Here is a 15,843-nt window from a genome sequence, read left to right as displayed (position 1 = left end):
ATTTTGGTCAATTGCTCATAGAACACGTCCTTATCGGTATCATCGGCTTCCTCCGTAGGCGCATAGCATTGTATGATTGTGATGTAAGTTTTTTTAATAGCACTACTTAATCGGGCAGTTATGATCCTGTCATTAACGGGACACCATGATATAAGGGCATTTTTCATTCGTTTGGCTATTATTATTCCCACACCTTTTTCCACTGTGGATGATTAAGTTGCCATTTGCAGAAGTTGTTTGGTTGCTGTCCGTCCATATCATCTCACTCACCCCAATGACGTCGATGTTAAATTTGTCTATCTGTTTCTCAAGTTGAGCCAGCCGGGTGCAATCGTTTAGGGTTCTAACGTTCCATTGTGCAAAGCATGTCCTTTTTCGTTTAGCAGGTTTCGTCATCAGATTTTGATCCGTAGTATTATTTGTATTTGTTTCTGTTTCGTAAATCATGAAGTTTTCAGATGAATAGGTGATTGGTCTATTGCATCCTATTCTGATGCTGGGGCTGCCAGCTTGTTGCCTCCAGACCGGCAATTGTAGTTCGAAAAGGCCGCCTCTGACATGAGGAACCGACGCCTTAGGTATAATACAGCCGCCCCTAACCTGGGAGTACAGACGCTGACCCTAGAGCCGCTCGCTTCGAAACAGACGCTCTAAGGATTCACATAGGGTCCGCGGGGTCGTTAAGCCCGTCATCCCTTTTTTTTAAGGGATGCCCCTGCGAGGCAGAGTTGTTTAAAGTATACAACGACGATAAAAAGCTTTATTCCTGATTATAGGCCCAACATAAGCCCGCTTTGGAAGGTCTGGTTTTGAGGGACTTAATGCTCATCCTGAGTTGTGACATTCGGTCCTCGGAAACGACAAGAGGTGCATAGTGCTGGCTGAGCAGATTGATAGCTCTACGTTTTGCATGTTCAATGATGACGCCCTTACTAGAATTTGCGGAGAGTGTTACTGTTCGCCTGACATAACCATCGTGTCACCTGGTGTAAAAACTGACGTAACCGTCGTTTCTCTTGAATCAGACCATCTCCCTACAACTGTCTCCATCAGCAGACCGTTCGATTTCGTCACCTCTTAATGCCGCCCTTTCATCAATCATGGGAATGCTAATTGGCCGAGTTTCAGAGAGTTCACTAATCACTACTTCAGAGATATGATGTTCGGGTAAGGACGTTCCAAGACACAATCAATAGGGTAGCCGCTCACCATATACGAATACACCAGATCAGACCAAATTTTCCAGCAAAAGCGACGGGATTCGCACATGAGCGTGAAGAGCTTCGTCGTGTCAACCCCAATGACCCAAATCAGGGAACTGACACTGGAAGTTAACAGGAATTGTGAATTGTGGTCAACGGTTATGTCACTCTCGAACACTGGGAAGGATGAATATGGGAACTCATTCACGTTTGGTGACGTAACGCTGATTAATTGGAAGGGGTGCGCAAGTAATTTTAATCGCAATGACCGATAAGAATACTATGTCGCATTAGGAACCACCACAATTTACAATGGATGTTGTTGCGAATGCCATTATGAACACTAAATCATCCTAAGCGTTGTGTTCTGACGGAATCTCCATTGTAATGCTGAAACAGCTGGATGTGCCGGGAGTCGAATCTCTCATTAAAGTTTTCAACGTTTCGCTAGCCACCAACATCTTGCCGAAGTCTAAAAACTGGGCAGGGTGGTCCTACATCCCATCGAACCAGCCACATTCCTAGAACCTGAGATAGACCCAGAGCCAAATTAAACAAAACAAGTAAAAAAGTATCAAACAAAAAACCAGAGCAACTTTGGCTCAACTACGATCGGGATATTGCGACATGGAAGCACCTTTTCAACTGTCCCGCCAAACCTACTCATCTAACTGCAGTGGATCTGCGTCTACATCCCAACGGTTTCCTGGAACTGGAGATAGACCCAGAGCCAGATTGAACAGAAGAACGAACATACAAACATAATAATAAACACTGTTACAACAACAACAGTATCTGTCGGCTACGCTCAGCCTGCGTAAATTGTAACTTTCATCTATTGACAATATCGAATACCGGCTACGCAGATTTTGTGGCCGTTTTTAGAAGTATGAACTTGCCGACAAAAATATATTTGGTTTGAAGCTCAAAAGTGTTGCGGAGGATGTACTGGCATAGTCCATTTTGGAAGTGGATTATATTTTGAGAGTCATTCCTTTCGTTAGATATTGTACCCACCAATCACCTCAGTTGGACACCGTATAACTTCGAGGTTTTGGGTCACGATGTCAGGAAGCATGGTCTTGCCCACGAAAAACATAATATCGCTTAAACAGGACCACAAGGGGTAGTATCGGTATAATTTCCCAAAGGGTTCGAAGACCCTTAAAGTGGACTTAAACAAAAATGTTGACATTTTGTGGGGATGAGAAGACCGATATCGACAATTTCTGAAGTAAAACTACATTTGGACAAAATATTGGGATATCCAAAGTTTGGACGGTTGCTCTGTTCTATATGTTGAACGTACTAGCCCGTACTATTTTAGTGAAACTTTTTAGCTTTTAAGAAGAGGTGCGCACCGACAGTGTCCATCTTCACACTTAAACTTATTTTGGACAAAATATTACGAGGGCTAAATTTTGGACTGTATCGGCTGATCCGTCCGAGATTAATCGTTTGCATGGTGTCATAGAAAGTATGGACTTGCCCCTTAAAAAATCTTGCGAAGTCGTAATGGGTGCAGCGAATACAAGTTGTATAAGAAAGATAAAAGCGATACAAAAGCAGGTCTTAAACTGCATTTCTTCCGAAATTTTGTGTGGGAGGTACGTGAAGGAGTTGACATACATATAGTATATCGTCACCAAAAATGCCCGAAGACGTAACCGACATGAAGATCGAAATTCGTTTTTTGACGAAATCTGATGCATAAAGCTTAAATACATGCTCTGGCCAATATTTCAAGCTTCTACGTTCAAAAACAACGATCCTATTCAAGAAATGGCATTTCGGAAAATGGGATAATATTGCAGATTTTGCTGTAATGGAGGATCTCAAAACTAAGCAATTCCGCTGTTTTGGTTTCACTACTTATTCCCCTTCGTATATGATCGATAATATCCCATATACTTGCCTTCATAAGATTAATATTCCGTAAAACAGTTTTTAATTTTATAACGTTTTTTGCTTCTCCTGTAAAGTTTTGGTTTTGTGGGTTACGTCTTCGGGCATTTATGGTGACGATATGTATATAGCCCATATTCGAATCTGACCTCTCGTAGAAATATTACGATATGCAAAATATGGACATGGAAATGTCGAGGAGTTATCGTGCACAAACATTTTTCGAACAATTTCGAACTTTTCTAGGGGAGCACCGATGTAGCCGAAACATCAAATTTTGTTCCTTAGGCCCCCCGAAATGGTGTCGAGATGCATTTCTGACTACGTCCCTGTGGAGGAGGTACCTAAAGGAATGGGAAAATATGGCTCATCTTCGAACTTAATAATATTACGATGGTCAAAATATTACGATTATACACCGAATCGGTAGATTCCGACGAGAGTTATTGTGCGCTACAAATACTACACATGGTGACATATGGGATTTTTACACCTTTCGGACCATTTTCTCAGGAAAGGTGGACTTGCCCCTGATAAGACTTGTACCGTCGTAATGGGAGAAGCGAATACAAGTTGTTGCAACAAAAATCAAAGCTATTCGAAATTTTGTGGGAGGTACCCGAAAGAATGGACCGATAGAGTCCATATTGGAATATCATCTAAGTCTGGTAGAAATTTCACGATGTGCAAAGTATGGACCAAATAGGTTACTCCCTTTAAGAGTTATCGCACAAATTTTTCGAACATTTTAGAACTTTTGTGGGGAAAGTACCCGAAGGAGAGAACCGATATATGGCTCATTTTCGATCTTAAACAAAGTTTGGACAAAATATTACGAAAACCAAATTTTGGACCAAATCGAGAGTTGTTGTGCGCTCCAGCCCAATTTGGATTACGGTGATCGGATGCAGCTGTAAACTTGAAATTTGGAATTAAGATTACTGTTGGCGTGTAGGATTGAGGTAGTTGTGGAAATTCATACTCATGGGTACGAATAGTACTAAATGGTACCAAATTTGGTACAATTTGGATTTGGGTGAACGGATATAGCTGGAATCCCGAGATTTGGTATAAGGATTACTGTTGGAGTGTAGGATTGATAAAGTTTTGGAAATTTTTATTTATTAGTAGGAAAAGTACTAAATGGTACTAAATTTGGTACAATTTGGATTTCAGTGATAGGATACATTTGGAATCGTGAAATTCGGAATTAAAATTGATGTTGGAGTGTTGATAGAAGTAGGTTTAGAAAATCGTACTTTGGCTACGAATAGTACCAAATGGTACCAAATTTGAATTAGAGTGATCGGATATGTCTGGAATCCTGAAATTCGGAATTAAGCTTATTGTTTGAACATAGCACTGAGGTAGTTTTGAAAATTTGTATTTATGGGTACGAAAAGTACTAAATTTGGTACAATTTGGATTTGTATGAACGGATAGAGCTGGAATCCTGAAATGTGGAATTAAGATTACTGTAAAAGTGAAGGATTGAGGTAGTTTTCGAAATCCTTACTTATGAGTACGAAGAGTACGAAATGGTACAGTTTGGAATTGGATGAACGGATACACCTGGAATCTTGAGATTTGGAATAACGATTACAATTTTTATTTTGCCATAAGTATACGAAAAGTACTAAATGGTACTCAATTTGTTGGGTGTAGGGACTGTGCTGGAATTTGTATGTTTTGGAGTTAGGGGTATTGCTATGTGTAAGGGTGAGATACAGCTGATCTTTTTGAAAATCGAACTATGCTGAACGCGGTGCGCTTCGCTACCCCGAATAAGGTAAAATATATTCCAACTTTCATTAAAATCGGGTATATATAGCGTGTTTGGTGCATCAAATACATGAAATCGGAAGAAAATATATATAGTAGCTACATATATCCAAATCTGAACCGATTTCAATATAATTTGGCAAATTTATTTCTAGACCAAATTCCTTTACATATCCAAAATTTGGAGACATTATCTGTTACCATTCTATAGATATTTGCATAAAAAATCGAAATTTTTTGAAGGTACCACCGATTCTGATGCTATATCTCCGGATCAACGCGGAATTTCAGAAATTTAGTGATATACTCTGAATTTTAGCAGTGATATACTCTGAATTTTTCTGGAAGATCGGTTAAGCGGTTTTTGAGTCCACAAACATCAAACAAACAAACGTACAAACATTTTTCTACTTTATAAATATAGATGGCGTGCTTTGTATTTTCATTTTTTTTTTTCAAAATTTCTGTTGTAAACCATCTCGACACTTTTCTTATTTTTGAATCAATAAACTATAAATAATTGCAAAAAAAAGATATTATTTTACGTCCAAAATATTTTAAATACAATTTTCTAAAACATGCAATTTTGTTGCTAATGTATCATTTTATCATAATGAAAAAAATTTAAAATTTTGCCTATTAGAGCGAAGATTTTTTCTATTAATTTTAATTAATTTCTCGTTGGAGTCGAGCTTAATAACCGTACGTGTGATGCTATCCCCATAAGCTGTATATTTTTACTACATATTACACCAGTTCTCTTTAAAATCCATTAACACAAAACTGTGATGACATTTACTTGTCAAAAGACGCATTAACACTACATTATACACTCAGCTATTCATCATCATTCATGAAGTAAACATAGCCAGGAATCAACATTAAACTTCCAGGCATATTAAAGATGTTTAATGTCAACTCATACTTTATTTTGAAATTTACAGTTTTCAGTTTTTATTTGGCTGCAATCCACAACATGTCACACCGAGGCGATGTCATGCTCAATGCCATCAAGAAGTCAAGGAGCAGCAATACAATCCCCCCAAAAAAAGACATCTAAAAACGAATCTTGAAAGGACCATCAAAAACACCACAAATATCCCCAAACAAAAACCCGTAAAGGTTACAACATTCTCCAAAATCCAAGTCCAAATATTTAACGGATAAAGAAGACATTACAGAGCGTTTGCCAAGGAAGAAAGTTCGTTGTGTTGTGCCAGCAAACACCCGTTAAAAGACAAACACAAACAAACAATCCATGAAATGTAAATGCACCGAAAAAAATAAAAACGACAACAACAACTAAAATGACAATAAAACAAACAAACAACGAATCCTTGAATAAACGATGAAGATGATGGATGGATATTTAAATGCAATTCAAAAGATATCCTTCCTTGATGGCAATCGTTTTAGAGAGAAGTTTATTACACACACACAGAACAACTAGTTTTTCAATGGAGCGGCCCTAAGGGGAAATTCTATTTAGATTTTTTCAGAATAGAATTGAAATGCAAATAAGTTTTTTTTTTTTTGCAATTCGCACAAATCAAACTGACCTCATTTGTATTCCAACGATGACGTTGTGACGGGAAACTGTCAGCTCTTGGCAAGCTTTCCAAATTGTCTGGTAGTTTAATGGGATCACCATCTGGAAAGAGAAAAATAAAAACAACAATAAATATGGCGTTAGAATTAAACGAATGTTTATACTTATAGTGAAAATACGAATGACAACAACAATAAAAACACAACTTTGTTATAAACAGTATATTTATTTATAAGTATTGACAAACTAAAGGATTTTTATTGTTTTGATGATGTTTTGGTATTCATTCATAGTCATCATCATCGCCATCATCCCTTGTCATTTGTAAACAATTTGTATCCTTTGGTTGTCAAACAGGACGAAGAATATTAAAAAGTGAAATGAAAATTTGTGGTCGCTGATTGGAATAAAATTATATTTTAAATTGTTTTAAATTAATTGAATTTAAAGGGGTTTAAGGAATCGAAGACAATGGAGATAGGATCACGAAGTTTGTCAATAACAATGCAATCAATATTTGCATCAAATGAGAGGTACAATTATAGTGAGTCCAAGGGCAAGATTACGGACTACGAATAGAAATTTAGCCGTTTTAAACAAAAAGTGTTCTAACTCTAAACAAAACATGTAAGAACGTCGTTAAATTCGTTCCGGCCGAACTTTCTATACTCCAGGGAGCACAAAATTCAAATATTCCTACACTCTGCCATTACCAGCAGCTCTCTGCACAAAACACCGGTCGGCATAGTGGACAAATTAAACTTCATCGTATTTAACAACAATTAATGTTCCGCCATAATTCTCATTCACCTCGTGTTATCACCCGAATGTATATTTCAGTTTTATTCACCAAAGTGGTCGATCATCAGCCGACAAAGTACGACAAGACGTGTGGCTAGTCCACAGTCTCAATACTCGTTAGCTACGATTCGATCAAGCACTTAGCAATTTACAAGCTCTTAGCAATCTCCAAGCTCTTAGCAAGCTCCAAGCCTCTTAGCAAGCTCCAAGCTCATAGCAAGCACCAAGCCTCTTAGCAAGCTCCACGATCTTAGCAAGCTTCAAGCTCTTCGCCGGGTCCAAGCCTCTTAACAAGCTCCATGCTCTTAGCAATCTCCAAGATTTTCGCCAGCTGCAAGCTTCTAAACAAGCTTTTAGCACAGCCACCGAGTAGCACAGAACTGAACTCAATTAATCGATCACATCATTTTTCCTCACATATATTCGTTTAACAAACACCAAAAGTGTATAATAAAGATTGAAAGACTCGTATTTTACTTAAGGTTTGTGGGTTCTTAGGCCGACCCTGGTAGCGACTGAGTCTACCTCAGCTCTAGACAAAACCAAAACGTGGACTTATACTGTCTGATTTTTTGCAAGGGATTTTTTATATCTGTTATATTTTTTTGTATCTCTAGCAAGGACTTAATACCAATTTTTAACAAACTCGGTAGGAACCGTTCTAGGGGATTAAACATATGAAAACGTGGACCTATACCAACAATTATCTTCTGGAATGTTTATACCCCCAAGGAAGACTTAATACCAAATATCAGCCATTTCGGAGGGATATTGAGGCCACATGTATCAAAATACCGGAAATCGGGAGGTACCGTTGCATGGGGGCTATAAGGAGACGTAGACCTAACCGACAAATTTCAGATGGATTGTTTTATACCGAAAATCGGGTCTATATGAAGACGTGGACCTATAACGCCAAATTTCAACTGGAAGGTTTTATACCCCCAACGAAGACTTAATACCAAATTTCAGTCATTTCGGGGGGATAGTGAGGCCACAACCATCGAAATACCGGAAATCGGGAGGTACCGTCATACGAAAACGTGGACCTATACAGCCAAATTTCAACAGGAAGGTTTTATACCCCCAACGAAGACTTAATAGCAAAATTCAGCCATTTCGGTACGATAGAGAGGTATCAACCTTCAAAATATTCAAAATCGGGAGGTACCGTTATATGGGGGCTATATGAAGGCGTGGACCTATATCGGCAAATTTCAAGTGGAAAGTTCTTTACTACCAAAGAAGACTAAAATGCAAATGTCTGCCATTTAGATGCGATAGTGAGATCACAACCTTTAAAATACCGAAAATTGGGAGGTACCTTTCTATGGGTTCTGTATGAAGATGTGGACCTATTCTTACCACCAACGAAGACTAAATACTAAATTTCAGCCTCTTCGGTGGAATAATGAGGCCGCAAACTTCAAAATACCGAAAATCTTTAGGTTCCGTTCTATGGGGGCTATATAAAACCGTGGACCGATATAGCCGATTTTCTATACCAAACATCCTAGGGGTAATGGCAACTTCTGTACCAAATTACAAAGCTCAATCTTAAATTTTGCGAGCTGTATCTTGATTTCAATAGACGGACGGACATTCTCATATCGACTTAAAATTTTATGCAGATCCAGAATATATGGGGATTTCTGAGTGAAATCGGACACTTTTTCAAGATGAGGTTTTTGATTTCCATTATTTTTTGCTGCGGTGATGCTGCTCATTAGCAAAACATTTTTGTGTATTTTCAGATTTTTTTGGACTATCGGTTCCAGAGATATCGCGCCTTGAAAAAGTCAAATTCTGTAAGAACTACATACAAAGAAATACTCATAACTTCTTTAATATTGGTCCGATTTGTAAAAATATTTTTTTGTATGTTTTGTTGTTTTATCAGCCGTTAAATAAAAAATAGCAGCCGTTAAATAAATAAAGGAAAATTTGTACTGACAAATATTAAACAATTCAGAAAAATAGTGATCGTCCGAATCCCATTACCACATAGGACTTAAAATTTTTGTAATTGAACGTAGTTTAATACAAAAAAATTTAAAGAAAATCGAAGGGGTCGAACATCGTTAAAAATTGATTTTAAATATTAAATCGCGAAAATTGCATCCAAGCCCACTGTGCAATTTTTTCTATTTTTTATTTAACAGCTGATAAAACAAGGAAACATACAAAAAAAGATTTTTTCAAATTGGACCAATATTAAAGAAGTTATGAGTATTTCTTTGCATGTAGTTTTTACAGAATTTGACTTTTTCAAGGCGCGGTATCTCTGGAACCGTTAGTCCAAAAATTCTGAAAATATACTAAAATGTTTTGCAAATGAGCAGCATCACCTCAGAGAAAAATAAAGGAAATCAAAAACCTCATCTTGAAAAAGTGTCCGATTTCACTCAGAAATCCCCATATATACTTTATAGGACCTCCCACGAATATTTGCACCATTGTGCAGTGGTATGTCCGCCGTGCACTCAGAAGGTTTGCGGTTCAATCTCTGGCCAGAACATAAACATTTTCGGCGATAACAAATACCCTCGTTGTAATTTTGGCGACATTTCCTGAGTATTTCTGGCATGTAAAACATCTGTACAAGTGGTGTCGAAAGTCACACCGTTCGGACTCGGTGATAGAAAGTAGGTCCCATATCAGTGAGCCAAAATGAATCGACGTGCACTCATCGATATGAGAGAAGGCCCTCTAGTCCCTTCGGAGATGTTGTGGGAACATATGTACCCTGAGCCTGTGAGAATTAACACTTTCCTCTATGGACAGATCGAAAACCGGCTAGAGTCGGTTGTAGAATTTTGTGTAATGCGGACCGTTACCACTCTGTTTGATAGGGATATTTCCTGTCCACGGAGAACTTTGAACTTTTGTGTAGGAGTTACCGAAAGATTGGCCCGACATAGACCATCGGCGATTCTGTTGCAAATCGAAAAGAACTATTACGGGGTGAAAGGTTTTGACCAAATCGGGTCTTTTTTCCAGCTTTAGGAAAATTATGAGAGGCAGTATAAATTTGCCCCCGAACATTATACCTTCGTAAAAGCGGCGGCGGCAGGTCTATCCGTAAATGTGGAAATTTCAAAACGATCCGAGAGCTGACATAGTCAGCATTTTTGCGAAAAAAATGAAATTTTGTATGTGAGGTAGACCGATATTATTTACGTTCATAAGAAGTATTCCGATTTGCAAAGGTCGGCATAGCACACTCCTCTTCGCATTCGTTTTTTCTCGTATTCGAGTGTGATTTAACCGTTGCCGACAATTTACTTAAGCTTGTGCCAATGCTTCAGGTGGTCTTGACACTTTTTCGGCTTATGGTTGCGTACAAGTCTGTTGACTTCATGTGTAATTTCCCTAACTTTTGGGTCTTAAGGATTCGTACGGTGAAGCTCATCATGCTTTCTTTGCTAGTCCCGTTGCCTCTGCTCGGAAATTTGGTCTTATTTCGGTTATTCCATTAGCATGTATGTGCCGTGCGAATGCAGCCGGGATGATGACCCGGAAAATTCTCTCAGTTACTTGAGGATCTAAGGGAATGGGCAGCTCTGTGAAGCGGTGATTGACGCATTCTTTGAACCCTTGTCAATCAGCATTTACATGGTTCAGAAAACTACGGTGATAAGAGATTAAGTACGGTAGGGTCTGTTAACGGAGGCGATGATATGAAGGTGGTTGGGGTCAAGCGAAACGACGGTTAGCCGGGACACATTAATTATAAGACCGGGTGCCACAATGGTGATATCTGGCGTGCTGTGGTAATCTCAATTTATCCTCGTAGTAGCGTCTTCTTTCAATGTGTAAAATGTGAAGCTTGTCCACCAACACAAGATGGAACTAATGCCAGACGTATACCGCAGGGCACAACGTCCATGTTTGATTGCCACTGCGAAGTCTTTCAGCCTCATTCCGTTTCGTTGTGGAGACTTAATTTCCCAACTTTTTAACCAAAGATATGCTCCCATTTTCCAAATTTTGCGTAGAATAGTTTTAGGTTAGGTTAGGTTGAGAAGAGGGGTGATTCCAGATCACCACATGTCCTTAAATAGAAAGGACATACACTTAAGCCTGAAGAGGCCTGTTGTGCGCTCTAATTTTATGTGTCCTGGAAGTTGTTGTTGCTAGTTTAGGAGTTCCGTCCCATTGACGTTGTCCCTCAAGTTTTTGTACCCGATGTCCTTGATATGGTCGAGTCCTGTAATTATGTCGTTTCCCATTAGTTGAGTTCTCAAGTTTGTGAAAGCCTGGCAGTGACAGAGATAGTGTTCCAACGTTTCGTTGTCCTCGCCACATGCCCTGCATTCACTATTCTCTGCACAGCATATCCTGTGCAGATGCGCTTGTAGTCCTAGATGCCCTGTGAGGACACCGATCAGTCTACTGATATCCTTCTTACTCATCACTAGGAGGTCACTTGAATAGTTTTACTTTCATAACCAAGACGCCGGTCACATGACCGGATGAGGCATGGGTATGACCGCAGATAAGACTGATGTTGAAGAATTTGGCTAGCAGCAAGTCTTACATGCACTGGAAAGAAACTGAATACCACACGTTTTTATATCCGTCGAACTGCAGGCCCCTGAGTTTTATATCATAGGAGCTTTTTATGAAGAGGTGGGTTACTATCCCAACGCTCAACTCAAGTTAAATGTTGTCTTTTTTCAATAAGCAGGTCAAGTTAGAAGACGGGCTATATAGGTCCACGTTTTGGTATAACCCCCATATAACGGTACCACCCGATTTAAGGTATTTAGAGGATTGTAGCTACAACTTTACAAATTTATTGACCGAACTAGCTGAAATTTGTAATTTGAGATTCCCAATGTCCAAGAAAGACAGGTCCACGTTTTGGTATAGCCCCCAGATAACGGTACCCCCCCGATTTTCGGTACTTTAATGATTTTAGCTACAACTTTTAACCGAACTAGCTGTAATTTGACACTTAAGTTTTTCAGCAGTCACGACCACCAAAAATCGTCCTAACGGTACCCCCGGTCTCTCGGTATTTTGAGAATTTTAGCTACAATTTTTTAACGAACCGACTGAAATTTGATATTTAAGATTAACAGTGGTCCCGAAACTTCACCAAAAATTGTCCACATAGGTCCATTTTTTGTATAGCCACTATAGAACGGTACCCAACGATTTTCGATATTTTGACGATTTTAGACACAATTTTTAATCGAACTAGTGTAATATGGCGCTTGGGGTTTTCAGCGGTCACGAAACCACCAAAAGTCGTCAACATAGGTCCATATTTTGGTAGAGGATATAAAAAGTTCGGCCCGGCCGAACTTAATGCTTTTTAATTGTTAACGTTCTTATGGGTGAACGCGCGGCACATTTAAACTCACTACCTTGAACGGGTGTTAAAGGCAGCTCCCGCGTGACACCACCGAGAGGTCAGTGTCCACTTGAGATCATAGAGGGTTTTGCCATTTTAGTTGCACAACGTCCTAAGCCTAGTGACTGTTTTTAATATTTTTTCTCGAAAGTGAAATCGGAACTTATATTACATCCGTCAAAGGGCAAAATGCACATAACAGGCAATTTGGAAAAACTTCACTTTAAAGGTGATTATGGGTAAACAAGATTCTATACTGTATTTCTATTAAAGAGTTAACAATTAAATCCCGACCAAAGGCTAGGAGAGCCTTCTTTTATGAGCCAAAGGGTACGGTACGACGTTTTGCTTTATTTGAGATTTACAAGCATTCAGGTAGGTAACAAAACCTGAAATAAAATTGAAATTCTCCGTATTTTTTCCTATTGAAGATCACGTAACGAATATAGGCCCATATGACCGTTGGCTGGTATAGTAGGTCCTCTTTTATGGGATATGCTTTAAGATTCGTCAACAACAAGTTGTAAGGATAAACATTTCGCTCTCCTCCCCCAAAAATATCAACATTCCCTCTAGTGCGTATTCATATTGACAATGGTTATTAATCACACACCCAATTCTATTCATAAAACCATTTATTTCTTTGCGTTTTCCTTCCCTCTCTTTTAGTTTTTTTACTGCCCTTCTACTTTTGTTGTTCATTTTTTTTTTTTTTTTTTTTTTGTAGAATAAAATAGCTGATAATTTACAATTTGTTCGGTATAAATTTTTACAAGTACAAGCCATTAACATTTCGATATGGCACATCGTATAAGTAGTCGTAAAAATAACACACACTTTACGAAACTATGAAAATTGACGATGGGACAACTGGAGAAAAGGGAGGGGCATGACAAATTAGTTCGGTAATAAAACTTAAAAGTAGCAAACAGGCTATTAAAACACACACACAGACACACACACATTTAAAGAAGCAACAAAAAGTCAAGTCAAAATGCCACGCAAATGCAATCACAGGAAACAATAACAACAACAAGAACAGGACAACTTTGTCACGTGGAGGTGTGGGGTGGGTGATGTGAGTGAATTGAATTGTTAAAAAAAACAAACACCAACAACAACCAACCTAACCAAACATCGTAGTACACGTTGTAATAAGCGTTTAATACCAATGTTTACAAGCCAAAAGTAATAAAACACGCGACAAGCTCAAAGCCAAAATAGTTACAAATAAAAAGAATACAAGACCAGCAACAACAACCGCACACACACACACATTACACATCAAAACGACAACAACAGGACTCAATAGTGGCAGGCAGCAGTGTATAAAATGATAATATTGTGGTGGCCCAGTGTGTAGTATATATTTCCATAAATACGTTCGGATATGACCATAAACACATTTAAAAATACCTCCACACACACACACGACAGACCAACAGGCGGACAGACACACTTTAAGGATCATAAACTACACGTTGGCAATGATTATAAAACATTGAATTTTGTTTGTCTGTCGGCTTGTCGAATATATGTCCTTACCATAACGTATCGTAAAGCTACGCAACAAAAAACACAACGACCAAATAGCTTGAAACTTGGCCATGTCGAGCTGTTGTTTGTTGTTGTGGCTGTTTGTTGTATTAAGCCATCACAAGTCAAAGTAGCCGATTGTTGTGTTGTTGGCCTGCCAGCCAACCAGCCTACATGCGAATGACATTGGCAAACCAGAAAAAAAGTTGGAAAGAGATAGAGCGGGAATTGTAAAGAAGTGCTTAAAAGAATGTTTTATTATTAGCCAAATGTGTGTGTGCTCGAATGTGGTCGAAGGGGAGGTATTTAAAAAACACGACTACATTAACGACCATAAACATAACTTTATGGTTACAAATATTATTCAAAGAGCTATTGTTTATCGTCCCTAACGCCTCATGTTTTTAAATCGACAGGGTCTAGGAAAGTTTGTTTTGCGTCGGAAATGATTTTTGTTACGTAGGAAATACGTAACTGAGGTTGGTTTAAAGAGATTGAATAAAAAATATTTTTTCTAAAAATTAATTTTTAAAAAATCCACTCTTTAAAAATATTCTAAAAATTAATTTTTAAAAAATCCACGCTTTAAAAATATTCTAAAAATTAATTTTTAAAAAATCCACGCTTTAAAAATATTCTAAAAATTAGTTTAAAAATAATCCTCTCTTTAAAAATATTCTAAAAATAAGTTTTTAAAAAATCCACGCTTTAAAAAAATTCTAAAAATTATTTTTTAAAAAAGCCACTCTTTAAAAAAATTCTAAAAATTAATTTAAAAAAAATCCACGCTTTAAAAATATTCTAAAAATTAATTTTTAAAAAATCCACGCTTTAAAAATATTCTAAAAATTAATTTTTAAAAAATCCACGCTTTAAAAATATTCTAAAAATTAATTTTTAAAAAATCCACGCTTTAAAAATATTCTAAAAATTAATTTTTAAAAAATCCACGCTTTAAAAATATTCTAAAAATTAATTTTTAAAAAATCCACGCTTTAAAAATATTCTAAAAATTAATTTTTAAAAAATCCACGCTTTAAAAATATTCTAAAAATTAATTTTTAAAAAATCCACGCTTTAAAAATATTCTAAAAATTAATTTTTAAAAAATCCACGCTTTAAAAATATTCTAAAAATTAATTTTTAAAAAATCCACGCTTTAAAAATATTCTAAAAATTAATTTTTAAAAAATCCACGCTTTAAAAATATTCTAAAAATTAATTTTTAAAAAATCCACGCTTTAAAAATATTCTAAAAATTAATTTTTAAAAAATCCACGCTTTAAAAATATTCTAAAAATTAATTTTTAAAAAATCCACGCTTTAAAAATATTCTAAAAATTAATTTTTAAAAAATCCACGCTTTAAAAATATTCTAAAAATTAATTTTTAAAAAATCCACGCTTTAAAAATATTCTAAAAATTAATTTTTAAAAAATCCACGCTTTAAAAATATTCTAAAAATTAATTTTTAAAAAATCCACGCTTTAAAAATATTCTAAAAATTAATTTTTAAAAAATCCACGCTTTAAAAATATTCTAAAAATTAATTTTTAAAAAATCCACGCTTTAAAAATATTCTAAAAATTAATTTTTAAAAAATCCACGCTTTAAAAATATTCTAAAAATTAATTTTTAAAAAATCCACGCTTTAAAAATATTCTAAAAATTAATTTTTAAAAAATCCACGCTTTAAAAATATTCTA

The 15,843-nt window shown here is 36.8% G+C and overlaps 1 protein-coding gene across 3 annotated transcripts in view; it reads right to left on the bottom strand.

Annotated features, from left to right (window-relative positions):
* Camta (Calmodulin-binding transcription activator) overlaps nucleotides 1–15,843 on the bottom strand; it is a 283,414-nt gene that overhangs the window by 94,594 nt on the left and 172,977 nt on the right. For all 3 annotated transcript variants that reach the window (XM_073990712.1, XM_073990711.1, XM_073990710.1), the window contains one exon: nucleotides 6,449–6,540. In XM_073990712.1, coding sequence (XP_073846813.1) covers nucleotides 6,449–6,540 — 92 coding nt within the window. The remainder of the gene's footprint in view (nucleotides 1–6,448; nucleotides 6,541–15,843) is intronic.

This window comes from Musca autumnalis, unplaced genomic scaffold (assembly GCF_047663935.1).
Source record: "Musca autumnalis isolate F117 unplaced genomic scaffold, ASM4766393v1 scaffold_5, whole genome shotgun sequence".
NCBI lineage: Eukaryota > Metazoa > Arthropoda > Insecta > Diptera > Muscidae > Musca > Musca autumnalis.
Note: the sequence above shows the minus strand (reverse complement) of the source record. Positions and strands in the feature narration are given on the sequence as shown.